We start from the raw sequence: 25,988 nt of genomic DNA on the forward strand, positions 1-25,988 counted from the left end.
CACCTGCGTTCACCTGTTACCTGACGCACCTTTATCACCTTTCTTCCCCCCACGAGTCCCGACCCAAAACATCACCTATCCATGTTCTCCACAGATGCTGCCTGACCCACCCGCTGAGTTATGGTGCAGCAGCATCTATGGAGCTAAGGAAATAGGCAATGTTTCAGGCCGAAGCCCTTCTGGAAATAGGCAACGTTTCGGGCCGAAACCCTTCCGGGTTTCGGCCCGAAACGTTACCTATTTCCTTAGCTCCATAGATGCTGCCTGACCCTCTGAGTTACTCCAGTACTCTGTGAAACGTCACCTATCCATGTTCTCCACAGATGCTGCCTGACCCGCTGAGTTACACCAGCACTGTGTGCCCGTGTTTGTAAAACCAGCACCAGTACCTTGTATCTCCCACATGAGAATGGTGATATTTTCCACCTGACAACGAGCAGAGATGTGGGAACCTGTTGCAATAATATATTCTGATTGGGCTGAGGTAAATAGTTGGGGTGAAACTCTCTAGTAAAGAGTGAGCTGTCTGTCAGCTGTGGTTGCAACACTCACAGAGAGCCTGAACAGGCATGCTGGTGAATAGTCTGCTGTGATGGATCAAGTGTATTAGAGAATGTCAACATGCTGCTGAATTGTGGCCAACATGTTCACTCCAAAGACGTATATGTTTGTTGGCTGAAGATAGACATAAAAAGCCGGAATGACTCAGCGGGTCAGACAGCATCTATGGAGAAAAGGAATGTTGGCTGTCTGACGAAGGGTCTTGACCCGGAATGTCATTAGTGTTAGGAGGAGAGTTAGGCCATTCGGCCCATCAAGTCTACTCTACCATTCAATCATGGCTGATCTATCTCTCCCTCCGGGGATGGCGGGACTGTCATATGCTGTGAGAATGGAGCAGCTGGGCTTGTAAACTCTGGAGTTTAGAAGGATGAGAGGGGATCTCATTGAAACATATAAGATTATTAAGGGCTTGGACATGCTAGAGGCAGGAAACATGTTCCCGATGTTGGGGGAGTCCAGAACCAGGGGCCACACACAGTTTAAGAATAAGGAGTAACCCATTTAGAATGGAGACGAAGAAACACTTTTTCACACAGAGAGCGTTGAGTCTGTGGAATTCTCTGCCTCAGAGGGCAGTGGAGGCGGGTTCTCTGGATACTTTCAAGAGAGAGCTAGAGAGGGCTCATAAAAATAGCGGAGTCAGGGGATATGGGGAGAAGGCAGGAACGGGGTCTGATTGGGGATGATCAAGCATGATCACATTGAATGGCGGTGCTGGCTCGAAGGGCCGAATGGCCTCCTCCTGCACCTATTGTCTATTGTCCGAACACATTCTCCCGCCTTCTCCTCGAAACCTCTAACACCCGTAATTGTAAATTGTCCCTGTTGTGTGTGTGTGTGTGTGTGTGTGTGTGTGTGTGTGTGTGTGTGTGTGTGTGTGTGTGTGTGTGTGTGTGTGTGTGTGTTGTGTGTGTGTGTGTGGTGTGTGTGATCGCGGGGGTGATCGCTGGTCAGCGCGGGCTCGGTGGGCCGAAGGGCCAGTTTCCGCGCTGTATCTCTAAACTAAACTAAACTTCCATTTTGTACAAAGCAGAGTGTTCGAGATGAGCTGCCCTTCAATATCTCGTCAACAATCAACGGGTCCGCTGCCCGCAGATCAGCCATCTTCACCGACAAAGAGTTAACATCCGCAGGTACAACTTACAGTCGCGCAGCACGGAGACTGGCCCTTCAGCCCAACTCATCCGTGCCGTCCAAGACACGCTACCTATGCTAGTCCCATTTACCAGCGTTTTGTTGGTGAGGGCATCAGGGGTTACAGGGAGAAGGCAGGAGAATGGGATTGAGAGGGAAAAATAGATCAGCCGTGATTGAATGGCAGAATAGACTCGATGGGCTGAATGGCCTTACTCTGCTCTGATGACTTGTGGTTTTATGATTGGCGTCACTCCCTCTGAATACTCACGCTCTGCCTCAAGGTTCTAACTACAAGTGTCGGCTGTTAGATGTCAGAGTCAGACAGCACCAGAACAGGCCCTTCTGCCCATCTTGCCCATTCCCAACATGATGCCCCCTCTAAGCTGGTCCCATTTGCCTGCATTTGCCCCATATCCATCGGGATAGAGATTCCATGATGTTGTCCATGTTCCCCATGTTGGGCGAGTCCAGAACCAGGGGTCACAGTTTAGGAATAAGGGGTCGGCCATTTAGGTCTTCTTCACCCAGAGAGTTGTGAATCTGTGGAATTCTCTGCCTCAGAAGGCAGTGGAGGCCGATTCACTGGATGTTTTCAAGAGAGAGTTAGATTTAGCTCTTGGGGCTAAAGGAATCAAGGAATCAGAACGTTTTTCCTTCCATTATTTATTATGTAAAAGAATATGTGTGTTATGATTGTGTTTATAATTTGTTTGGTTGTTTGGTTGTTTGCCTTTTGCACAAAAGTCCGCGAGCATTGCCACTTTCATTTCACTGCACATCTCGTATGTGTATGTGACAAATAAACTTGACTTGACTTGGATATGGGGAGAAGGCAGGAACGGGGTACTGATTGTGGATGATCAGCTATGATCACATTGAAAGGCAGTGCTGGTTTAAAGGGCCGAATGGCCTACTCCTGCACGTATTGTCTATGTTTTTGTGTTTGGGTTATCTGCAAAGGAGGGAGTGGTTTTACGGAGGTTTTATGTCTGTCTGGTTCCCATTGATATTCTGCCGTGTCTCGGGCACTGAGTCTGCATTGTGTTTCTGTCGACAGGTTACGTTACCTCGTTGGGCTTGCTGCTGAAACGTGATGATTCCCGCAGCTCCCTGAGCACAGAGACGGGCGCGGGCACGCCGGAGAGAGCCGAGGATCGCCGCGACTCCGTGGACTTTGTAAAATAAACTCCTTCAATTTGTCTTAGGGGCATTTAAAACAAAAATCTGTTCTTCATACATTGAGTTGTAAAAGGGGGGATACTGTTCCTATCATCACCCAGTCTGGAGCACCAGAGTAGGTGCCCCCTATAGTACTAGAATGTAGACACACAGAGTGCTGGAGTAACTCAGCGGGTGCAGCAGCATCTATGGAGAACATGGATAGGTGACGTTTCCCAGAGTGCTGGAGTAACTCAGCGGGTGGGTCAGGCAGCATCTGTGGAGAACATGGATAGGTGACGTTTCACAGAGTGCTGGAGTAACTCAGCAGGTGCAGCAGCATCTATGGAGCTAAGGAAATAGGCAAACGTTTCGGGCCGAAACCCGGGCCAGGCAGCATGTTTGGCACCGACAACGTGGGCCAAAGGGCCTGTTTTCCTGAAGGAGTTTCGGCCCGAAACGTTGCACTGTAATTCAGCTTAGCTCCATTCAGCTGACTTCCTCGTTGCACCCCACACAACCCGGGTCCCACAGCAGCATCTGGCTGTGAGAACATGGCTGTGTGACGTTTTCCCATCGAGTGCTGGAGTAACTCAGCAGGTCAGGCAGCATCTGTGGAGAACATGGATAGGTGACGTTTCACATAGTGCTGGAGTAACTCAGCGGGTCAGGCAGCATCTGTGGAGAATATGGATAGGTGACGTTTCACAGAGTGCTGGAGTAACTCAGCGGGTCAGGCAGCATCTGTGGAGAACATGGTTTGGCGATGCTTCAGGTCAGGATCCCTCTTCAGACCCAACCTAAAACGTCACCTATCCATGTTCTTCACAGATGCTGCTTGATCCGTTGAGTTGCTCTTTTTTTTTTTTAAACCAGCGCCTGCAGTTCCTTGTTTCTCCTAGAGTGGTTATAGATTAATGGCAAAAGTTAATCTGGATCTTTTACAAAAAAACACACACTAAGTGCTGTAGTAACTTTGCAGTTCAAGCAGTACCTCTGGGGAACATGGGTAGGTGATATTTTGGGTTGGGACCATTCTTGCAACCCTTCTGCAGCCTGAAGATGGGTCCCAACCTGAAACATCACCCCTTGCATGTTCTCCAAAGATGCTGCCTGGCCCGTTGACTTCCTCCAGAACATAGTGTGTGTATTTCTAGTGCTAGGGTGTGGTGGATAGGCTACTGTCCACCTTAATGTGCGTTTTCAATTTGGTTACATCCAGCTTTAGAGCAGGTATGAGGATGTCAAGTAACATGTGGCAATGCAGGAAATGCTCGGTGGGTCGGGCAGCGTTTGTGGAGGGAGAAACAGCAGTGGTTCCAGCTTGATGAAACATTAACTCACTCTCTCACTCCAAGGTGTTGTCCAGCCCGCTGAGTTAATCCCCGTGGCCCAGTAAGATGCTGTGGATCTGGAGTGAAAGGTAGAGGCTGGGAAAGGCTGGGATTATTTACCCTGAAGCGTAGGTGGATGAGGTGAGGCCTGATTGAGGTTTGCAAAATCACGAGGGCGGAGATAAGATGGATGGCCACAGACATTTCCCCAGAGCAGGGAGGTCTAGACTCAGGGTCAGGTTTATTATGGTCATGTATACAGGGATACAGTGAGCAACTGTTTTGGGTGCTGTACAATCTGATCAGATGACACTATACATAACCCCAATCAAGTCCACCCATCAGTCCGGTTGCTGGATAATCGGTTGTGGACTAATATAGTCTTTCCACTGACTAGCCAGCAGGCAACAAAATAGCTTTTCACTTGGCCTTGGAACACGTCTGAGTAATAAACTCAACTCAACTAACGCAGACCAGTGGCGAAACGGTGGCACAGCGGTAGAGTTGCTGCCTCACAGCGCCAGAGACCCGGGTTCAATCCCGACTACGGGTGCTGTCTGTACGGAGTTTGTACCTTCTCCCCGTGACCTGCGTGGGTTTTCTCCGAGATCTTCGGTTTCCTCCCACACTCCAAAGACGTGCAGTTTGTAGGTTAATTGGCTTGGTTTAAGTGTAAATTAGACAATAGGCAATAGGTGCAGGAGGAGGCCATTCGGCCCTTCGAGCCAGCACCGCCATTCAATGTGATCATGGCTGATCATCCCCAAATTGTCTCTAGTGTGTGTAGGATAGTGCTGATGTGCGGGGGTCGCTGGTTGGCACGGGCTCGCTGGGCCGAAGGGCCTGTTTCCGTGCTGTATTTCTAAACTAAACCATCAATTTAATTCTCTGGCACTTACCCATTGTCCACCTCTCTTGCAGACTGGACAAAGGAGAGCATCAGCCGGGGGCGGAGCACCTCCTTATTGCAAGTTCAGTCAACAGGAAATCAGAAGTCTCCTCATGTGTTTCCTTCACATCGTTAAAACAATGTCAGAAGGTAGGTGTGTCCTTCTGCAGAGATCGCCCTCTCCAACCGCATGCCCCGGAGGAAGAGTAGCTCGCAAGTAGACCGCGTATAAGAAAGAACTGCAGGTGCTGGTTTAAATCCAAGGTAGACACAAAGTGCTGGAGTAACTTTAGCAGGTCAGGCAGCGTCTCTGGAGAGAAGGAATGGGCGATGTTTCGGGTCGACACCCTTCAGACTGACCTGAAACTTCTCTCCAGAGATGCTGCTGTTGATGGGATCTTGCACTTTGACCTTGGCACAAGACCCCATCGGCTCTGACCTCCCTTCCATCGAGGGGATCTATCGCAGTCGCTGCCTCACAAAGGCTGGCAGCATCATCAAAGACCCACACTATCCTGGCCACACACTCATCTCCCTGATACCTTCAGGTAGAAGGTACAGGAGCCTGAAGACTGCAACGTCCAGGTTCAGGAATAGCTACTTCCCCACAGCCATCAGGTTATTGAACTTGGCTCGGTCAAATCTCTGTACATTAATAGACCGTTATCTGTTACTTGCACTTTATCAGTTTATTTATTCATGTGTGTATATATTTATATAATGGTATATGGACACACTGATCTGTTTTGTAGTCTATGCCTAAAGCAAGAATTTCATTGTCCTATCAGGGACACATGACAATAAACTCACTTGAATCTTGAATCTTGAGTTACGGGAAGCACTTCTACAGCTGCAACAGTGAAGGCAGCAAAAAGAATTACACTGGCCACAGTGCAGTGAACAGCAGCGCTGGAAACTCCTCTCTAACCAGTTGGAGCCATCCCGTGCTATTATGGAACATACTTTGTGTGTGATGTGATTCCCTCACAGATTCTGGCAGCAGGCCAACCCGTGTACAAAGGGCATGTTGAAAGTTCGTTTGCCTTGTGTAAACAGCACTCAGTTTCCCAGACTATTTCGCTAACTTCTTGTGTTGAACCTCAGTTCCCTGGCCTTCACCGATCCAGTCCTGGAATAGCCGGCCAGCACACTCAGCAATGTGGAGTTTGTGTTTAGTTTATTGTCACGTGTACTGAGGTGCAGTTGTTGCGTGCTATCCAGTTAGCACAAAGACTACTCATGATTACTGTTTATCTGCTGACTGGGTTAGCGTGCAACAAACGTTTGTTGGTACCGTTTAGGTTCGTTAATGTCACATGTACAGTGAAAAGTTTAAGAAAGAACTGCAGATGCTGGAAAAATCGAAGGTAGACAAAAAAGCTGGAGAACCTCAGCGGGTGTGGCAGCATTGATGGAGCGAAGGAATAGGTGACGTTTCGGGTCGAGACCCTTCCGTCTGAAGAAGTTTCTCCAGCATTTTTGTCTACCTTCCTTTTGTCATAGATAATAGACAATAGGTGCAGGAGGAGGCCATTCGGCCCTTCGAGCCAGCACCGCCATTCATTGTGATCATGGCTGATCGTCCCCAATCAATAACCCGTACCTGCCTCCTCCCCATATCCCTTGACTCCACTTGCCTCTAGAGCTCTATCTAACTCTGTCTTAAATCCATCCAGTGACTTGGCCTCCACTGCCCTCTGTGGCAGGGAATTCCAAGGAAGAAATTCCGAGCATGCCCAACCTCTCCCTCTGGTTCAGGCCTGCAACTCCTGGCAACATCCTCGTGAATCTTCCTTGTATTCATTCCACTGAACATCCTTCCTTCCGGTAGCAGGGTGACTAACGCTGGACACAATGCTTACTCCCAATGATGCTGCACCAACATCTTGTGCAACTGTGATTTATTTGTCAAATGTGCTGGCAACAGAACAATGAAACCCTTGCTTGCTGCATCTTAACATCCTCCATTAACACCACAGCACTCACATAAATGTGATGGAGGCAATAATAGAATGAGATAATAATCTGTAACATTAGGCAAAACAACACCATATTAGTTCAAAACAAAGTCCGTAAAGCATCCAAGGCCACAGGCCATGGTAGAGTAGGTGTGTGAGGGGGTTGTGTGGGTGGGAGTGTGGGGGGTTGTGGGCTGTGTGGGTGGTGTGGGTGGGGGGGTGAGTAGGGGGGTGGGTGGGAATGGTGGGGGTTGTTTGGGTGGGCGGTGCGGGGATGGGGGGGTGGGTGGGTGGGGTGTGTGGGGGGGTGTGGGGGGTGGGGGTGTGGGGGGGGTGTGGTGTGTGGGTGGTGGTGTGGTGGGTGTGGGGGTGTGGGGGTGGGTGTGTGGGGTGGTGGTGTGTGGGGGGGGGGGGTGTGTGTGGGGTGTGTGTGGGGGAGTGGTGAGGGTGGAGGGGTTCAGCAAATATTCGGCAAATTTCAATGAGGTTCCCCCTCATCCATCTAAACTCCAGCGAGTACAGGCCCAGTGACGACAAACGCTCACCCAACAATACCTCTTGCATAAAGAATAAATCAAGGAAGGTAGTACATCCGTGGATAACAAGGGAAATCAGGGATAGTATCAAAGCGAAGGATGATGCGTACAAATTAGCCAGAAGAAGCAGCATACCGGAGGACTGGGAGAAAATCGGAGACCAGCAGAGGAGGACAAAGGGCTTAATTAGGAAAGGAAAAATAGATTATGAAAGAAAAGTGGCAGGGAACATAAAAACTGATTGCAAACCCCGTTTTTATAGATATGTGAAAAGAAAGAGATTAGTTAAAACAAATGTAGGCCCCTTGCAGTCAGAAACAGGTGAGTTGATAATGGGGAACCAGGATATGGCGGACCAATTGAATAACTACTTTGGTTCTGTCTTCACTAAGGAAGACATAAATAATCTGCCGTAAATAGCAGGGGACCGCGGGTCAAAGGAGTTGGAGGAATTGAGTGAAATCCAAGTTAGCCGGGAAGTGGTGTTGGGTAAATTGAATGGATTAAAGGCCGATAAATCCCCAGGGCCAGATAGGCTGCATCCCAGAGTACTTAAGGAAGTAGCTCCAGAAATAGTGGATGCATTAGTAATAATCTTTCAAAACTCTTTAGATTCTGGAGTAGTTCCTGAGGATTGGCGGGTAGCAAACGTAACCCCACTTTTTAAGAAGGGAGGGAGAGAGAAAACGGGGAATTACAGACCAGTTAGTCTAACATCGGTAGTGGGGAAACTGCTAGAGTCAGTTATTAAAGATGGGAAAGCAGCACATTTGGGAAAGTGGTGAAATCATTGGACAAAGTCAGCATGGATTTACGAAAGGTAAATCATGTCTGACGAATCTTATAGAATTTTTCAAGGATGTAACTAGTAGCGTGGATGGGGAGAACCAGTGGATGTGGTGTACCTGGACTTCCAGAAGGCTTTCGACAAGGTCCCACATAAGAGATTAGTATACAAACTTAAAGCACACGGCATTGGGGGTTCAGTATTGATGTGGATAGAGAACTAGCTGGCAAACAGGAAGCAAACAGTAGGAGTAAACGGGTCCTTTTCACAATGGCAGGCAGTGACTAGTGGGGTACCGCAAGGCTCAGTGCTGGGACCCCAGCTATTTACAATATATATTAATGATCTGGATGAGGGAATTGAAGGCAATATCTCCAGGTTTGCGGATGACACTAAGCTTGAGGGCAGTGTTAGCTGTGAAGAGGATGCTAGGAGACTGCAAGGTGACTTGGATAGGCTGGGTGAGTGGGCAAATGTTTGGCAGATGCAGTATAATGTGGATAAATGTGAGGTTATCCATTTTGGTGGCAAAAACAGGAAAGCAGACTATTATCTAAATGGTGGCTGACTAGGAAAAGGGGAGATGCAGCGAGACCTGGGTGTCATGGTACACCAGTCATTGAAAGTAGGCATGCAGGTTCAGCAGGCAGTGAAGAAAGCGAGTGGTATGTTAGCTTTCATAGCAAAAGGATTTGAGTATAGGAGCAGGGAGGTTCTACTGCAGTTATACAGGGTCTTGGTGAGACCAAACCTGGAGTATTGCGTACAATTTTGGTCTCCAATTCTGAGGAAGGACATTATTGCCATAGAGGGAGTGCACCCCCGCCCACCACAGCAACACCATTGTCAAATTTGCGGACGACACTACAGTGGTGGGACTCATCTCCGGGGGGGACGAGTACGCCTACCGGGATGAGGCGGAGCAGCTGACAGTGTGGTGTGAAGAAAATAACCATCTCCTCAACACCTTAAAGACAAAGGAATTAATAATAGACTTTAGGAAGAATAAAACGGACATGGTACCATTGACTATCAGAGGGGACTGTGTGGAGAGGGTGGCGGATTTCCGCTTCCTGGGAATCCATATTGAGGAGGACCTGACGTGGAGCGTGAACACCACTGCGCTGCTGAAAAAGGTCCAGCAGAGACTGCACTTCCTGAGGGTGCTCAGGAAGAACAACATCACTCAGAGACTGCTGCTGCTGTCCTTTTATCGGTGCTCCATTGAGAGCATACTAACATACTGTGTATGCGTGTGGTACACCAGCTGCACAGCGGCTCAGAGGAAAGCGCTCCAGAGGGCCATTGACAACGCCCAGAGGATTGTCGGCTGCCCTCTCCTTACCTTGGAGGACTTACACAGTTCCCGCTGCATCAAAAAATCCCAGAGTATTATAAAGGACATTTCCCACCCCGGACACTCCCTGTTTGAACTGTTGCCGTCAGGCAGACGGTACAGATCTACAAGGACAAGGACGAACAGACTAAAAAACAGTTTTTACCCCACTGCTATAAAAGCACTAAATGTAGCCGCCAAGGAACGCAGGGGCGAGACATACTAAGGGACTGTGGTACACTGTGAAATCGACAGAAGGATGGAGGGTTGGGTGTTTATGCGTGCTATTTTCGTGATATTTATTTTAGTTGTTTATCTTTTAATATTTTATCTTGTATGTATCGTTAGCTTTTAGAAATGTTTGAATGGTGCACTGACTGGCTGACATTTTTAAATTTCGTTGTACATGGTTCATGTTACAATGACAATAAAGAAACTATTCTATTCAGAAAAGGTTCACCAGACTGATTCCTGGGATGTCAGGACTGTCTTATGAAGAAAGACTGGATAGACTTGGTTTATACTCTCTAGAATTAAGGAGATTGAGAGGGGATCTTATAGAAACTTACAAAATTCTTAAGGGGTTGGACAGGCTGGATGCAGGAAGATTGTTCCCGATGTTGGGGAAGTCCAGGACAAGGGGTCACAGCTTAAGGATAAGGGGGAAATCCTTTAAAACCGAGATGAGAAGAACTTTTTTCACACAGAGAGTGGTGAATCCCTGGAACTCTCTGCCACAGAGTGTAGTCGAGGCCAGTTCATTGGCTATATTTAAGAGGGAGTTAGATGTGGCCCTTGTGGCCAAGGGGATCAGAGGGTATGGAGAGAAGGCAGGTACGGGATACTGAGTTGGATGATCAGCCATGATCATATTGATTGGCGGTGCAGGGTCGAAGGGCCGAATGGCCTACTCCTGCACCTTGTTTCTATGTTTCTATAAAGGAATTACACTTACACATGTTTAATCAATAATGTTTTATTATTAATGTTATTATTAATGTTTCATGTTTTATGTCTCATTCCTAACTGTGACTGGATGTCATGTTGTCACTTGCGGGCGGAGCACCAAGGCAAATTCCTTGTATGTGAATACTTGGCCAATAAATGTATTAATTCAGTACTAATTGTTTCAAATCTGTAGTCAATTTTGACAGGCCATTTAATACCTACGCCTGTATTTATTGGTGTTGACACGAGGAACTGGTGCTGGAATCTTGAGCAAAAGAGGAAGTGCTCTCTGCAGGTCAGGCAGCACCTGGACAGGTGGCGATCTGGGTCGGGACCCTTCTTCAGACAGATCGATCAGTCTATGTATGGAATTGGTTGTGGGTGTGGAATGAGCCGTCCTATGAAGAATGGTTCCGATCTGAAATGTCACCTGTCCATTTCCTCTCCAGATGCTGCCTGACTCGCTGAGTTCCTCCAGCACATTGAGATTTTCTCAGTTATTGATGCAAGACGGTTCTAAAATGATGTTATTTTATTTCCAGACGCACTCTTGGCTTATTGGAACAAGATGGCCCCTCAAGAACTAATGGATTATCTCTCGCTTTTAGAGTAAGTACAATTCTGGGGGGTTTTGAGGAAGCAAGGGTGTGTAAACATTTAGTCTAGTTTAGAGATACAGCATGGAAACAGGCCCTTCAGCCCAACGAGCCAACACCAAGCAGCAATCACTCGTACACTAGTTACATCCTACACACTAGGGTCAATTTATAGATGTCAATTAACCTGTAAACCTGCACGTCTTTGGAGAGACAACAGACAATAGGTGCAGGAGTAGAGGCCATTCGGCCCTTCGAGCCAGCACTGCCATTCAATGTGATCATGGCTGATCATCCACAATCAGTACCCCGTTCCTGCCTTCTCCCCATATCCCCTGACTCCGCTATCTTTAAGAGCCCTATCAAGCTCTCTCTTGAAAGTATCCAGAGAACTGGCCTCCACTGCCCTCTGAGGCAGAGAATTCCACAGACTCACAACTCTCTGTGAGAAAAAATGTTTCCTCATCTCCGTTCTAAATGGCTTACCCCTTATTTTTAAACTGTGGCCCCTGGTTCTGGACTCCCCCAACATCGGGAACATGTTTCCTGCCTCTAGCGTGTCCAATCCCTTAATAATCTTATATGTTTCAATGAGATGCCCTCTCATCCTTCTAAACTCCAGTGCACAAGCCCAGCTGCTCCATTCTCTCAGCATATTACAATCCCGCCATCCTGGGAATTAACCTGGTGAACATATGCTGCACTCCCTCAATAGCAAGAATGTCCTTCCTCAAATTAGGGGACCAAAACTGCACACAATACTCCTGGTGTGGTCTCACTAGGGACCTGTACAACTGCAGAAGGATCTCTTTGCTCCTAAGAGTGGGGAATTAACCAGAGCACCCTGAGAAAACCCGCTCGGTCACGGGGAGAACGTGCAAACTCCATACAGACAGCACCCTTGGTCATGATCGAACCGGGGTGTCGGGCATTGTGGCAGCAACTCTACCACCATGCCACCCCCTCACTTTAATCTCAGTTGCATGTGTAGAAACATAGAAACATAGAAAGTAGGTGCAGGAGTAGGCCATTCGGCCCTTCGAGCCTGCACCGCCATTCCATATGATCATGGCTGATCATCCAACTCAGTATCCTGTACCTGCCTTCTCTCCATACCCCCTGATCCCTTTAGCCACAAGGGCCACATCTAACTCCCTCTTAAATATAGCCAGTGAACTGGCCTCAACTACCTTCTGTGGCAGAGAATTCCACAGATTCACCACTCTCTGTGTGTGAAAAATATTTTTCTCATCTCGGTTCTAAAAGATTTCCCTATTATCCTTAAACTGTGACCCCTTGTTCTGGACTTCCCCAATATCAGGAACAATCTTCCTGCATCTAGCCTGTCCAGCCCCTTAAGAATTGTGTTCTCCCTGTGGCCCCGGCACCTGTGCTCAATCCTTGATCTCACCTGTGCTGCCTGCACCTTGAATGGGTGCTGTGGAACTGCCTGGATCACCCTGGGGTGCTCTGCTCTCCTCCCACCTGTCAGGGTGGGCTCACAGGAGTGGGTTACTGGGAATTTAAGATACTAGAGGAAAGAGAGGGAGAGGTTGGAATTTGAGAGTCTAAAACTAGAGGGCATAGGGGGAGAGAGGGCATGAAGGGGAGGTCATTTAAGACTGAGGTGAGAAAAACGTTTTCACCCAGAGAGTTGTGAATTTATGGAATTCCCTGCCACAGAGGGCAGTGGAGGCCAAGTCACTGGATGGATTTAAGAGAGAGTTAGATAGAGCTCTAGGGGCTAGTGGAGTCAAGGGATATGGGGAGAAGGCAGGCACGGGTTATTGATTGGGGACGATCAGCCACGATCACAATGAATGGCGGTGCTGGCTCGAAGGGCCGAATGGCCGCCTCCTGCACCTATTTTCTATGTTTCTATGAGGGGCAAGGTTTAAAAGATGCGCAAAGCACAAGGGTGGTGGGTGCCAGGGGTACTTGTGGCAGGGACTATCACAACATTTTAAAGACATTTGGACAGGTACATAGATAGGAATGGTTTAGAGGGATATGGACCAAATGCTGATTGGGATTAGTTTGGCTGGCATGGATGGGTTGGGCCGAAGGGCCTGTTTCCGGGCTCTGTCACACTGTGACTTTACTTTTGGGCTGTTGCTTTGAGAGCAACAATGTGAGAAAGATAATGTGAACATAAACCAAACGTTGACTGTTCTGTTCCTGCAGGATCTGCCTTCATCAGTTCCGATATGTGGGCCGCAGATACATCGCAAGGTACCGGGTCACAGGCTCACTGCGTGGGGGGGGGGGGGAGGGGTGGGGGAGAGGGGGGCGTGAGGGAGAGGGGGGGGTGGGGGGTGGGGGGGGGGTGTGGGAGAGGGGGGGGGGGGGGGGGGGAGAGGGGAGGGGTGGGGGGGGGAGAGGGGAGGGGTGGGGGGGGGGGGGGGGGGGAGGGGGAGGGGTGGGGTAGAGAGGGGGGGGTGGGGTAGTTAGAGGCGGTGGGGGTAGTGAGAGAGGGGGGGGGGGAGAGAGGGGGTGGAGGAGAGGGGGGAGGGGGGGGGGAGAGGGGGAGGGAAAGAGAGAGAGAGAGAGAGAGAGAGAGAGAGAGAGAGAGAGAGGGGAAAGAGGGAGAGGGAGAGAGAGAGCGAGAGGGGGGAGAGTGAGGGGGCAGAATGAGAGAAAGGGAAAGAGGGGGGTGGGGGAGAGAGAGAGAGGGGGGGGGGTAGAGAGAGGGGGTGGGGGAGAGAGAGGGGGTGGGGGTAGTGAGAGGAGGGGGGTGGGGGAGAGAGAGGGGGTGGGGGAGAGAGAGGGGGTGGGGGAGAGAGAAGGGGGTGGGGGGAGAGAGAGGGGGGGTGGGGGAGTGAGAGGGGGTGGGGTAGTGTGTGGGGGTGGGGTAGTGAGTGGGGGGGGTGGGGGAGGGTGATGACTCCTCGGCTTGGTCATTTCAGAAGGGTGGTCCCACTGCATCAGGCTCTTGAACACTACAAACACCAACTAAACTAGGAACTATGAAATGTAGATGCAAGGAACTGCAGATTCTGGTTTACAAAAAAAGAGACAAAGTGCTGGAGTAACTCAGTGGGTCGGGCATCATCTCCGGAGAATGTGGATGGGTCGGGTCGGGACAAGAATATCTTCATTGCACTGTTTTTTGGGGGGTTTTGGAATAATATTGGGTTTATCGAGTTATTGATTTTTTTTGTTCTCTGATATTATCTGTGAGTATTGTGTTTACCGGCCCGTTGTGCTGCCGTGAGTAAGAATGACTTTGTTCTAATTTTTGGTTCATGTGACAATTAAACGATCTTGACGTCTCAGATGCTGCCTGACCCGCTGAGTTCCTCCAGCAATCTTTTAATTTTGACTAGAGTGGATTAAATCTGAGATGTATCACATCCATAGATCAGAGCAGTGTAGACCCTTCAACATCTGCAGTGAGATGCTGCAGATGTTTTACCAATGGGTGGTGGCCAGTGTCATCATCTTCACTGCCGTGTGCTGGAGCATCAGGGCAAAGGCCACGGACCCCAATACAATGAACAAACTCATCAGGAAGGCCGGCTCCATCCAGGGGGAAGAGTTGGATTCATGGGAGGTGGATCTTGGAGGGGAGGATGCTCCTCAAAATGTGGAGCATCCTGGACAATACAGCTCACCCCCTCCATCACACACTGGTCAACCTGAGGAGCATCTTCAGCAACAGACTGGTTCCACCAAGATGCAGCACAGAACGCCACAGGAGATCCTTCTTCCCTGTGGCTATCAAACTGGACATCTCCTCCCCCTTCTGTCATGGGGTCGACTGAGACTGACCCCCCCCCCCCCCCCCCCTCAATCTTTACAAATCCCCAGTCCTTTCCACTGGTCATTTAATTTCATGTTTCATGCATGTTGCGTTAGACGGCTGTTGGCAGATCAACTTCCCTCCTGGGATCAATAAAGTTCTTCATGATGCTTTGCTTTGTTAAAAGGTTCTTTGTTGAGTGGGGAGGGGTGTGAAGTGTGTCATATGTTGAGAGAATGGAGCAGTTGGGCTTGTCGACTCTGGAGTTTAGAAGGATGAGAGGGTATGTTATTGAAACATATAAGATTATTAAGGGATTGGACATGCTAGAGGCAGGAAACATGTTCCCAATGTTGGGGGAGTCCAGAACCAGGGGCCACAGTTTAAGAATAAGGAGTAACCCATTTAGAACGGAGATGAGGAAACACTTTTTCTCACAGAGAGTGGTGAGTCTGTGGAATTCTCTGCCTTAGAGGGCGGTGGAGGCAGGTTCTCTGGATGCTTTCAAGAGAGAGCTAGATAGGGCTCTTAAAAACAGCGGATTCAGGGGATCTGGGGAGAAGGCAGGAACGGGGTACTGATTGTGGATGATCAGCCATGATCACATTGAATGACGGTGCTGGCTCGAAGGGCTGACTTGACTACTCCTGCACCTATTGTCTATTGTCTATTGTGCTTGAAGGACCCAAGAGGCCCAGGGCTCCAAGTTCTCTGTGGCTGAGAGGAAGACACAGACGATGCCAGCTCTCCGCAGCCGGCCGGCGTCAGTGCACGCCAGACTCCAGCAGGTCGGGCACATGGACAGCTCGTTCACACTCAACCACAGTACGTACACACATCCCCACCTCCGTCCCCTCACCCTCCTTAAACCCCTTTCTCACAGGGCGACTTGACGCAAGAGTTAACCAGAGTTGAACATCGTGGGAACCTCGTGCGATAACCGTACGGCATTCGTCGTGGACCACCGTGGACCACCGTGGCGCTAACGGCAGGTAATCGTGTAACTTGGTGACTCGGGAGAAAATTCAAACAAGCTTGAATTTCTCCAAGAGTGACTTGCACACTTGTGGTTGAACAATGCAACATTATATGCACGTAGTGGCCAGTGCGATATCCGTACTGACTCTTGCGGTTACCGTGGGAACTCCTGCGAACGGTGAACCCGGAAGCTGGACAGAGGGGACAGAAGGTGAGTAAAAATTGTCTTCTGTGGGATTGAATTTAAAAAATAAAGATTTGCATCCGCATATGGACATCAACTTATTCATGAGTTATGTTAATGTGATTCAAGAAAATAACTATAATCTTTAAAAGGGACTTTACTGAAAGGTCCCGCATTTTTATGGTCCGTGAGAAATTTTTCACATGTACTTCTTTGAGAGATAGATGCTGCTTGGCCCGCTGAGTTACTCCAGCATTTTGTGTCTAACTTGCTGATTCAGACAGTTTTTGATTATCAAGGATTCTGCGCTGACTCTTTACTCTGAAACACACATTGGAAATTTAAACTTGGGCGCAACTAACATCGTCTTACTACCGTGGGAACTCTTTAACTCAGCGGGCAGGCAGCAGTTAATTGTTGCTCCCTTCAGTTTCCCAGGGGGTCGGGACGGGACTGGATTTGGGAGGGAAAGGTGGGGGAGTCGAGGGAGAGGAGGGGGAGACAGATGGGGGTGTCTTCATTTACTGGCGGCGGGTGTCTGTCACTGAAACAGGCAGGTGAGATTTCACATCCACCTTGTGTGTGCCTCTCTCTCTCTCTCTCTCCCTCCCTCCCTCTCACACAGGCTGAGAGACTCTGCCTCTGTGAGTGTACGTCTCTTTCTCCCCCTCTCCCACACACAGTAAGACCGAGGTACTGTGCTCAGTCCACCTGTGTCTCCCACATACACAGTAAAACTCTGCTTTGTGTGTGTATATACGTCTCCCCTCATTTCTCTCTCTCCCCCCCATCATTTGTGCCACGTGATGATTTAATTACACTTGACAGTTCACAATAGTCATTCAAGATTTAACGGGAAAGCTCGGGAGATGGACAAGTCACTCGCACAAATAACAGAAATGTCGAGTACCGTGGGAACTCTTTGTCTACCCCCCCCCGTTATATCGTGTGATATCGTGCTAGACCACGACCACTTCACTCTGGTCACATCTTGCGTCAAGTCGCCCCGTGAGAAAGGCCTACTACGCCCAGCATGGAAGGGGGACCTCACTGAAACTTACAAGTAGCGAAAGGCCTGGATAGTTCAGTTCAGTTCAGTCTGTTGTCACGTGTACTGAGGTACAGTGAAAAGCTTTTGTTGTGTTCTAAACAGGCAGCAGAAAGACAATACATGATTACAATCGAGTCATTCACAGTGTGCATATACATAAATAAATAAATAATGTTTAGTTTAAGTTGAAGTCCGATCAAGGATGGTCTGAGGGTCCCCAATGAGAGAGTTGGTAGCTCGGGACTGCTCTCATTGCCTGGTTATAGCTGTGAGAAACTGTCCCTGAATCGGGATAGAGTGGATGTGGAGAGGATATTTCCACTAGTGAGAGGGTCTCTGACACAGACCCTAACCTCACAATAAAAGAACATACCTTGAGAAAGGAGATGAGAAGGAATTTCTATGTAGATGTCACTCTCTGACATTGTTACGTGTGATCGGAGCACCAAGGCAAATTCCTTGTATGTGAATACTTATTCATTCATTGATTCGTCCATTCAGATGTAGTCCAGTCCATTGAACAGACTGGACTCCTGACCATTGCCACTTCCCGCTGCCCAAGTTAAAGCCACAAACGTAATCAAGGACCACTCAAGGTTCATTCCCTCTTCTCCCCTCTCCCATCGGGCTGGAGATACAGAAGATTGCAAGCGCGCACCACCGCACTCAGGAACAGCTTCTTCCCGGCTGATATCAGACACGGGAACAGTGCTGCTATGAGTGTAGTTCCCATCCCCCAACCCACCTCATTGCAGATGCTGCACTTCTCTCTGTAACTGCGATGCTGTAACGCTGCACGCTGCTCACAGATATGCTTCTCTCTGCTCCACCTGTTATACCAGTGTATAGTTTGATCTATACGGATAACACACAACAAAGCTTCTCAGTGGAGCAGCGGTAGAGTTGTTGCCTCGCAGAGCTAGAGACCCAGGTTCGATCCTGACCAAGGGTGCTGCCTGTATGGAGTTTGCACGTTCTCCCCGTGAACTGTGTGGGTTTTCTCCAGGGGCTCCGGTTTCCTTCCACACTTGAAAGACGTACAGGTTTGTCGGCTAATTGGCTTGGTGTATGTGTAAATTGTCCCTAGTGTGTGTAGGATAGTGTTAGTGTGCGGGGATCGCTGGTCGGTGCGGACTCGATGGGCCGAAGGGCCTGTTTCCGCGCTGAATCTCTACACTAAACTAACCTAAACCTGACAATACGGCTCCAAAGCCCCAATGCAATTTGGTCTGTGTGTGTGCGCTGATCTGAGATGTATTTCTGTTGTGGTTGGTGCAGGTGCTGGGATCAGTGAGGTGGAGGTCAGTCACCAGTCTCTGGTGGAGGGGAACCTGGCCACTGAAGTGGCACTGACTGTGCTCGACTCCGTCTCCTGCTTCATCCACAACTTCAAGGTCAGTGTTGCCTGGCCTGCTCTACCCTTCACTCTGACCATCGCCATTCAGCTGCAGTGTGTGGGCGACACGCTGAGTGGAGCGGGCGCGGGGAGGGGGGGGGGAAACCCACAGGTTGGACAATACACAATAGGTGCAGGAGTAGGCCATTCGGCCCTTCGAGCTAGCACCGCCATTCAATGATCATCCCCAATCAGTATCCAGTTCCTGCCTTCTCCCCATACCCCCTGACTCCGTTATCTTTAAGAGCCCTATCTAGCTCTCTCTTGAAAGCATCCAGAGAACCGGCCTCCACTGCCATCTGAGGTAGAGAATTCCACAGACTCACCACTCTCTGTGAGAAAAAGTGTTTCCTCGTCTCCATTCTAAATGGCTTACTCCTTATTCTTAAACTGTGTGTGGCCCCTGGTTCTGGACTCCCCCAAAAATCGGGAACATGTTTCCTGCCTCTAGCGTGTCCAAACCCTTAATACTCCTATATGTTTCATTAAGATATCCTCTCATCCTTCTAAACTGTACAAGTGTACAAGCCCAGCCGCTGCATTCTCTCAGCACATGACAGTCCCGCCATCCCGGGTTGACGTACAGTTTTGTAGGTTAATTGGCTTGGTTCAAATGTAAATTGCCCCTAGTGTGTGTAGGGTAGTGTTAAGTGTGCGGGGGTCGCTGGTCGGTGCAGACTCAGTGGGCCGAAGGGCCTGTGTCTGCGCTGTATCTCTAAACTAAGCTAAACACCTCTTGCCCTTGTCTTGGCTTCCATCCAGACAAGTGTTCAGACAATGTACAGGTATGGGCAGGGCAGCATCAAGGTAGCTCATATTATATAGACAAACACAGCTGTTAATCTGCTGTGGGGATGGAGGCAAAGTCTACTCAAGAATCACGAATGTCGGATTATCTATGTGCTGGCAGCAGGCCAATGAAATTCTTACTGGCTGCAGTTCAACAGACCCATTAACCCATCAACACACAAATACATAATAATCTACAATACAACGAGTTTACAACAGTGTACCAGGCATGTGTAGGAAGGAACTGCAGATGCTGGTTTCAAAATCGGGAACATGTTTCCTGCCTCTAGCGTGTCCAAATCTGAATCCTTAAATATGTTATATGTTTCAATAAGATCCCCTCTCATCCTAAACTCCAGAGTGTACAAGCCCAGCCGCTCCATTCTCTCAACATATGACAGTCCTGCCATCCCGGGAATTAACCTGGTGAACCTACGCTGTCTGGGAGGGGAGGGGGGGGGGGGAGGGGGGGGTTGAGACTAAGGGTGAGGGGGGTAGGTGAGGTGCCTTCTAGACCTTTGTCCACAGCTAAAGAAGACGGGGTAAGAATCACAATGTTGACTGTCTCATGCTCCACGTGCGCTGCCTGACCAGCTGAGTCTCCCCAGCGTGTTGTGTTTGAGTTCAACATTGTCTGCAGGACAGTTTTGATGTTCGGTTTTGAGTTTAGAAGGATGAGAGGGAACCTCATTGATACTAAGCGAATAGTGAAAGGCTTGGATAGAGTGGATGTTGAGAGAAGATATTTCCATTGGTGAGATAGTCTAGAACCAGAGGTCACAGTCTCAAAATAAATGGACATATCTTTAGGAAAGAGATGAGGAGAAATGTCTTTAGTCAGAGTGTGGTGAATTTATGGGGTTCATTGCCACAGACGACTGTGGAAGTCACCAATTATATTTTTAAGACGGAGATTGATAGATTCTTGATTAGTGCGGGTGTCAGGGGTTACGGGGAGAAGGCAGGAGAATGGGGTTGAGAGGGAGAGATTGATCAGCCATGATTGAATGGTGGAGTAGACTTGATGGGCTGAATGGCCTAATTCTGCTCCTATCACTTATGAACCCATCCCGATGTTGGGGGAGTCCAGAACCAGGGGTCACACAATTTAAGAATGAAGGGGTCGGCCATTTAGGACTGAGATGAGGAAAAACTTTTTCACCCAGAGTTGGGAATCTGTGGAATTCTCTGCCGCAGAAGGCAGTGGAGGCCGATTCACTGGATGTTTTCAAGAGAGAGTTAGATTTAGCTCTTGGGGCTAAAGGAATCAAGGGATATGGGAGATGGCAGGAACGGGGTACTGAGTGTGGATGATCAGCCATGATCACATTGAATGGTGGTACTGGCTCAAAGGGCTGAATGGCCTACTCCTGCACCTCTGTTTTCTTCTACTGTATGTGTTGTGTTGTGTGGAGGGGTGGGGTGGCAGAGTGCTCAGGGTTACAGGTTAAGGGGTGTGTGGATGGATCTCCTGCCACCGTTGGGCTGATGGTGAATCTTCTCCTCCTGCAGAACCAGCTGATCCAGGATGATGGCCACAACCCGCTGATGAAGAAAGTGTTCGACATCCTGCTGCTGCTCACCGGCGGCCAGTCCGAAACCGCCATGAGACACACCTTCGCCTCTCTACGGGCTTTCATCAGCAAGGTAATCCTACCGGCCCCCACCCATTCCCCGCAAGATAAACGCCGACATCCTTCCTCGGAGGCAGAGAGAGACCAGCCGTGTTTGAAAGGCGGACTGGACTCGATGGGCCGAATGGCCTAAATCTACTCCTATGAACTTGTGAACATTTGTCCACACAGTGGGAGCTGAGGGTCAGAGTGCAAGCTGGGGTCAGGGGTCAATAGACAATAGGTGCAGGAGTAGGCCATTCGGCCCTTTCGAGTTAGCACCGCCATTCAATATAATCATGGCTGATCATCCCCAATCAGTACCCCGTTCCTGCCTTCTCCCCATATCCCCTGACTCCACTATCTTTAAGAGCCCTATCTAGCTCTCTCTTGAAAGTATCCAGAGAACCGGCCTCCACCGCCCTCTGAGGCAGAGAATTCACAGACTCACAACTCTCTGAGTGAAAAAGTGTTTCCTTGTCTCCGTTCTAAATGGCTTACCCCTTATTCTTAAACTGTGGTCCCTGGTTCTGAACTCGCCCAACATCAGGAAAATGTTTCCTGCCTCTAGCGTGTCCAAACCCTTTAATAATCTTGCATGTTTCAATAAGATATCCTCTCATCCTTCTAAACTCCAGAGTGTACAAGCCCAGCTGCTCCATTCTCTCAGCATATGGACAGTCCTGCCATCCTGTGAATTACCTGAGGGGTAACGTTTTCAGACTAAGGGTGATGGGTGGATTGAATGAGCTGATGAAGGAGGCAGTTGAGACAGGGATGATTGCAATATTTGAGCATGGAATAGATTAGGTTTAAAGGGATATGGGCCAAATGCAGGTAGGTGCGAGCAGTGTAGATGGGCCCTGTCGGCTGGTGTGGGCAAATTGGCCGAGAGGCCTGTTTCTACACTGTACAAGACTATGACTCTATGATTAAAACGGAGCCATCCACAGTGTACAGACACATGATGAAGGGTAAAGTAAGAAATGCTGCTGTCGGGGTTGAGCTATGAAAGTGTGGATCGATTGTGACTGTAGGGCCACTTCTGGGACCAGCGCATGGGGAGTTGCCTGGGCCCAGCCCCACCCTGGATACAGGTGCTGAGGTCAGTGTCGTGCAGTGTTCAAGAGCCTGATGGTTGTTGGGAAGAAGCTGTTCTTGAACGTGGAGGTCACGGTTTTCAGGCTCCTGTACCTTCCTCCCCATGGTAGCAGCGAGATCAATATCAATATCAGTTTTATTCGTCGCATGAGTGCAAGTGAAATGAATTTGCCAGCAGCGGTACCATGAAAAAGTAACACACACAAACACAATAAAAATGTTAACACAAACATCCACCGCAGCATTCATCACTGTGATGGAAGGCACAAAATTTGGCCAGCCCTCCTCCATTTTGCCCCGTGGGCGGGACCTCAACCCTCCGCAGCCGCCGTTGCGGGCATCCAGATGTGTAGACAAGGTCAAAGTCCAGACAAAGTCCAGGTAAGTCCAGAATCGGTGCTGACCCACCGGAGACCGTGGCTTCAAGTTTGTGTAGGCCGCAGGCCGGCGGTCGAAGATTTAAAGTTCCCACCACGCCGCAGCCAGAAGCACTGCAGACCGCAGAACCGGCGGTCAGAGCTCCTCTTCAGGGGTCCCCGGCAAGGGACCCCGCTCCTGATGGTCAGTCCCTGCCGCGCCCGCGGTAGACGTAGGCTGCGGGAGTATGGGCGATGAGAGCGTGGCCAGTGGTAACATAACTTGTAAAACTAGTGCTAAGTGCATTGAGTTATTAATAGGAGAAACATCTAATGATCCCGACAGTCTGGTAGCCTGGCATCACCAATATGCCGAGAGTCGGGGTTTGTGTGTAAGTTATGTCTGAGCCAATGTGTGTTGCTGCTGTAAGTAACCATACTAGTGCATAAGACTCTACAATCCACCTGACATCACTGATATATGTGGCGTGTTACAGCAGTATTTCTTGTTGTCATTTGATTTATTTCTCTCCACCATCCCTCCTTTTCCCCTCCAGTTCCCAGCGACGTTTTTTAAAGGCAGGGACAGTGTCTGTGCCACGTTTTGCTACGAAATCCTGAAAGGCTGCACCTCGAAGCTGAACTCGACTCGCAGTGAAGCCTCTGCGCTCCTCTACCTGCTGATGAGGAACAACTTTGAGTACACCAAGAGGAAGACCTTCCTGAGAACACACCTACAGGTATGTGCTGGCCAGCTGTATCGCTGCACTGCCCCCTCATCCTGCAACCTCTGCACTCGCCATCTTCCCCTCACCTACACCCGTTTTCATCATGCTAGCATCATATTTTTTTGATGCTATACATAAATACAATCAAGTCAAACTCACCTCTGAATCGACCAAGTCCACACCGACCAGCGACCCCCACACACTAACACAACCCCTACCCACACTAGGGACAATTTACAACATCCACTAAAGCCAATTTAACCTACAAACCTGTACGTCTTTGGAGTGTGGGAGGAAACTGGAGCAGAGAAAACCCACGCAGGTCACATACAGGGAGAACATGCAAACTCCATACAGACAGCACCCGTAGTCAGGATTGAACCAGTGTCGCTGGCGCTGTGAGGCAGCAACTCTACCGCTGCGCCACCAGAGTGCAGAATATAGTTCTCAGCATTGTAGAGCATCAGTTCCACAGACAAAGTCCACAATGGTGTAGAGGTGAATCGGACAGTACCCCAGCTTATGGAAGGGCCGTTCAGAAGCCTGATAACAGAGGGGAAGAAGCTGTTCCTGAGTCTGGTGGTGCGCGCTTTCAGCAGAGAGGAGGATTAAGGAACGTTGGCTTTACATAGAAACATAGACAATAGTGCAGAAGGAGGCCATTCGGCCCTTAGAGCCAGCACCGCCATTCATTGCGATCATGGCTGATCGTCCCCTATCAATAACCCATGCCTGCCTTCTCCCCATATCCCTTGACTCCACTAGCCCCTAGAGCTCTATCTAACTCTCTCTTAAATCCATCCAGTGATTTGGCCTCCACTGTGGCAGGGAATTCCATAAATTCATAACTCTCTGGGTGAAAAAGTTTTTTCTCACCTCAGTCTTAAATGACCTCCCCTTTATTCTAAGACTGTGGCCTCTGGTTCTGGACTCACCCTACATTGGGAACAATTTTCCTGCATCTAGCTTGTCCAGTCCTTTTATAATTTTATTTGTTTCCATTTCAGATCATAATTGCGGTGAGCCGACTAATCGCTGATGTGGTGTTCACCGGGGGATCCCGCTTCCAGGACTCTCTGGCCATCATCAATAACTTTGCCAACAGCGACAAGGCTCTCAAGGTAGGAAGTCAAGTCAAGTCAAGTTTATTTGTCACATACACATATGAGATGTGCAGTAAAATGAAAGTGGCAATGCTCGCGGACTTTTGTGCAAAAGACAAACAACAAAACAACCAAACAAACTATAAACACAATCATAACACACATATTCTTTTACATAATAAATAATGGAAGGAAAAACGTTCAGTAGAGTTAGTCCCTGGTGAGATAGGAGTTTACAGTCCGAATTGCCTCTGGGAAGAAACTCCTTCTCAACCTCTCCGTTCTCACCGCATGGCAACGGAGGCGTTTGCCTGACCATAGCAGCTGGAACAGTCCGTTGCAGGGGTGGAAGGGGTCTCTCATGATTTTATTTGTTCTGGAGTTGCACCTCCTGATGTATAGGGTGATTTCACCAAATGTCAAATGAGCGTAGGTCCCCCCTCACGTGACCGAAAATTTTAACTGGAGGACATATGTCAGGTATTATTAACTTACTTTTGATGAAATTCAGCGAGCAAACGCGATAATTCCCGATATTTTGGATCTTTAAATCTCCACGGCAATTGTCAGCTGTTCACTTCCGCTGTTTTCTACCTTCAGTTCCCTCTTGTAATTACCTTACTTTCTATCTTTTCTTTTGCCTGAAAATTTAGGTCGCTGTGCTTCACGGTCACCCCGACTAGCACAGAAAATTTCAGCTCAAAAATCGTCCGTTTTCCATGTTTTTAACGGGTGGGAAAGTGCGTGTTTCCCCATTCACTAACATGTACCGAACTGACATATGTCCTCCAGTTAAAATTTTCGGTCACGTGAGGGGGGATCTACGCTTATTTGACATTTGGTGAAATCACCCTATAGTTCCTGCAGGGGGGCGAGTGAAGTTCCCATAGTGCGTTCGGCCGAACGCACTACTCTCTGCAGAGTAACCCACCCAGTGCTGGAGCCGCCCAGAGGGTCAGCTCACCACTATAGAGGGTGTTCACACACAGTGTCCACCAGGCAGCTGTTCATAACTCAGGGGGGACTTTATACCTTGGAGCGCAGGGGGCTGGGGTGTGATCTTATAGAGGTGTATAGAATCATAAAGGGGAATAGATAGAGTGAATACACACAGTCTTTTACACAGCGTAGATGAAGAACAAACCAGCGAGCATGGGTTTCAAATGAGAGGGGAAAGATTTTATAGGAATCTGAAGAAGGGTCTCGACCCGAAACGTCACCTATTCCTTTGCTCCATAGATGCTGCCTCACGCGCTGAGTTTCTGCAGCATTTTTGTCCACCATCTGAGGGGTAACATTTCTATTCAGAGGGCGGTGGGTGTATGGAACGAGCTGTTTGAGGAGATCGGAGAAGCAGGGACTATAACAACATTTCAAAGACACTTCATTTTTCAGAAGGAACTGTTTGTTTTTTTTGCCCTGACATTTAATAGGCACTTTTGTCTACCTTTAAAACACACCTGGACAGGTGGATGGATAGGAAAGGGTTTGAGGGTTATGGACAAGATGCAGGCAAATGGCACTAGCTTAGATGGGCCGGCATGGACGAGTTGGGCCGAAGGGCCTTTTTCTGTGCTGTGTGATTATGACCTGTCATGATGATGTTTAAGAAAGAACTGCAGATGCTGGAAAAATCAAAGGTAGACAAAAATGCTGGAGAAACTCAGCGGGTGCGGCAGCATCTATGGAGTGAAGGAATAGGTG

At 48.9% G+C, this 25,988-nt stretch overlaps 1 protein-coding gene across 1 annotated transcript in view; it reads left to right on the forward strand.

Annotated features, from left to right (window-relative positions):
- Window positions 1–25,988, forward strand: part of LOC129701980 (dedicator of cytokinesis protein 11-like) — a 221,125-nt gene that overhangs the window by 111,820 nt on the left and 83,317 nt on the right. The window contains 10 exon segments of the mRNA XM_055643437.1: window positions 1,598–1,697; window positions 2,759–2,877; window positions 5,115–5,232; window positions 11,190–11,256; window positions 13,428–13,475; window positions 15,668–15,810; window positions 18,477–18,592; window positions 20,896–21,030; window positions 23,011–23,193; window positions 24,189–24,302. Of these exon segments, the coding sequence (XP_055499412.1) occupies window positions 1,598–1,697; window positions 2,759–2,877; window positions 5,115–5,232; window positions 11,190–11,256; window positions 13,428–13,475; window positions 15,668–15,810; window positions 18,477–18,592; window positions 20,896–21,030; window positions 23,011–23,193; window positions 24,189–24,302 (1,143 nt within the window).

This window comes from Leucoraja erinacea, chromosome 12 (genome assembly GCF_028641065.1).
Source record: "Leucoraja erinacea ecotype New England chromosome 12, Leri_hhj_1, whole genome shotgun sequence".
Classification (NCBI taxonomy): domain Eukaryota; kingdom Metazoa; phylum Chordata; class Chondrichthyes; order Rajiformes; family Rajidae; genus Leucoraja; species Leucoraja erinaceus.